The following is a 1,934-nucleotide window of genomic DNA, read 5'->3' as shown; positions in this document are numbered from 1 at the left end:
ACACACACACACACACACAGTGTGCATTAAATCTGCATACAAAGTTTATGAAAAAAGGAACAACTTAAACCTTCCATATGCAAAATTCACATACTCTGGGTGACCTTATAATAGCATTAAGATAACATTTTATTCATAGATATTTCATCTTTAAACTATGTATTTAATTTTATACAATGAAAAAGTAAGAAAAGCTGCATTATAACGCAAGCGGTGACGTTCCTCTCATAAAAACACAAATTCACATGTGTAGCTACAGCTGGCTAATGAGATCTCTGTAATCTGCATCTAACTGTTTTTTAAAAATGGCAAACTTTGTATTGCTCGAGAATCTTGCTGCACATGCAACAGTGTGTATTTAGAGAGCGTCATATGTTTGCTGAGAGTGACGAAAGGCTGTAAAGAAAAAGTTGTGCGGAAAGCCCTAGAGATAGTCTGGGCGTGCTTTATGCAAATAACTAACCTTAAGCATGCAATAGCTCATTTAGAATACTACAAATTCACTAAAATTAGAATAAGATTAAGAATGAATTCATGTGCTTATATGCATGTGCTGTGAATTAGGCTGACATTTGTTGTGAGAAGTTCTCCTGTGCGTATAAATACTGATAATCCAATTATTAGTGGACGAGACCCAGTGTGTTTAAATCAGTCCACACAAAGAAACAGAAAGTATATTTAATTCATACACTTACTTTTCCGCTAGCGTTTGTTGCTCATTGATTCCTACATTGAATAATACTGGTTGAACTCGCAGCAGCATCCCATTTTGGATCTCCCGTGGCATCACATCAAACATCACCCCCGGTAAAGGAACTCGCACATTAAACCCATCTCTGTTGCCCGTGATGACAGGCAGCATGTCGGGGCTGAAGCTGGAGGTCGCCTGGGTCACTTTAAAGGTCACATTCCGGAGGTCCATGACGCCTACACTCATGTCTTCCAGCATGGCGAGTTCCTCCCCTTTAAAATGAAAAAAAATAATAGTTTACCACCTTATATAAATAAGTTGAATGTGCAAGCTGAATTGAGATGTGTTTGTATGTTTACCGTAGGTGCTCAGGAGCCCCTCAAACTGGACCAGTAAGCCGATCGTGTGGAGTTGTCTGAGGAAGCCATTGTCACTTAGACAGTTCCTCAGTTTTATCACAAACCCACAGATCAGGGCTGTCAGCTACAAAGAAATATGTACATTATTAAAATGGATATGAAAATATAATTTACAGTCTGCTAGGGAAATGTCTATACACTGGAAAATGCAGCATTGCATTATTAAAATGCCTGGATTGCATTATTAAAGAGTTTTGTAGAGTACTCTGAAAGTAGAACCATTTTCTATACAAAAAAAATTAAATTACCAAGTCTGGTGAAACTGATGCATTATGGGATGAACATCAATATGGCATTTTTAAAAAACATATTTTTCAAATGTAAAATATATTGTGTTTAAACCTTTTTTAATATATAATTTGGTTTAATTTGTTAACGTTAGTTAACTACATTAGTTAATATAAACTAACAATGAACAATAGTTGTTCAACATGTATTAATCTTAGTTAATGTTAATTTCTACATTTAGTAAAACATTTCAAAAGGTTTATCTGTTAACATGCACTGAGAAACTAACATGAAAAAACAATGAAAATTTGTATTTTTATTAACCAACATTAACAAAGATTAATAATAAATACTGTAAAAATATATTGCACATAGTTTATGCCAACTAATGCATTAACAAATGAGACCTTACTGTAAAGTGTTACTGGTTTAATACATTACAAAATATATTAGAAAATGAAATGTAGTGGCAGGAAAATACATTTACAATCTTAAAATACTTTTTGGGTAAATTCAGAAATATATACTGAAACTTTCTACAGAGCACATTCTACGTGTGCCTGGTTATAACCCATTCACAATAAAATGATGCTATA

The 1,934-nt window shown here is 33.9% G+C and overlaps 1 protein-coding gene across 1 annotated transcript in view; it reads right to left on the bottom strand.

Moving 5' to 3' along the window:
* The window catches only part of LOC107551052 (type I inositol 3,4-bisphosphate 4-phosphatase), a 33,370-nt gene that overhangs the window by 2,904 nt on the left and 28,532 nt on the right, over positions 1-1,934 (bottom strand). The window contains exons 13-15 of the mRNA XM_016232542.1: positions 1,225-1,230; positions 1,051-1,174; positions 696-963 (exon numbers count right to left, since the gene is read on the bottom strand). Coding sequence (XP_016088028.1) covers positions 696-963; positions 1,051-1,174; positions 1,225-1,230 — 398 coding nt within the window. The remainder of the gene's footprint in view (positions 1-695; positions 964-1,050; positions 1,175-1,224; positions 1,231-1,934) is intronic.

Source organism: Sinocyclocheilus grahami, unplaced genomic scaffold (genome assembly GCF_001515645.1).
Source record: "Sinocyclocheilus grahami isolate Dianchi unplaced genomic scaffold, SAMN03320097.WGS_v1.1 scaffold413.1, whole genome shotgun sequence".
Lineage (NCBI taxonomy): Eukaryota > Metazoa > Chordata > Actinopteri > Cypriniformes > Cyprinidae > Sinocyclocheilus > Sinocyclocheilus grahami.
This window is presented reverse-complemented; position numbering and strand designations above follow the sequence as displayed.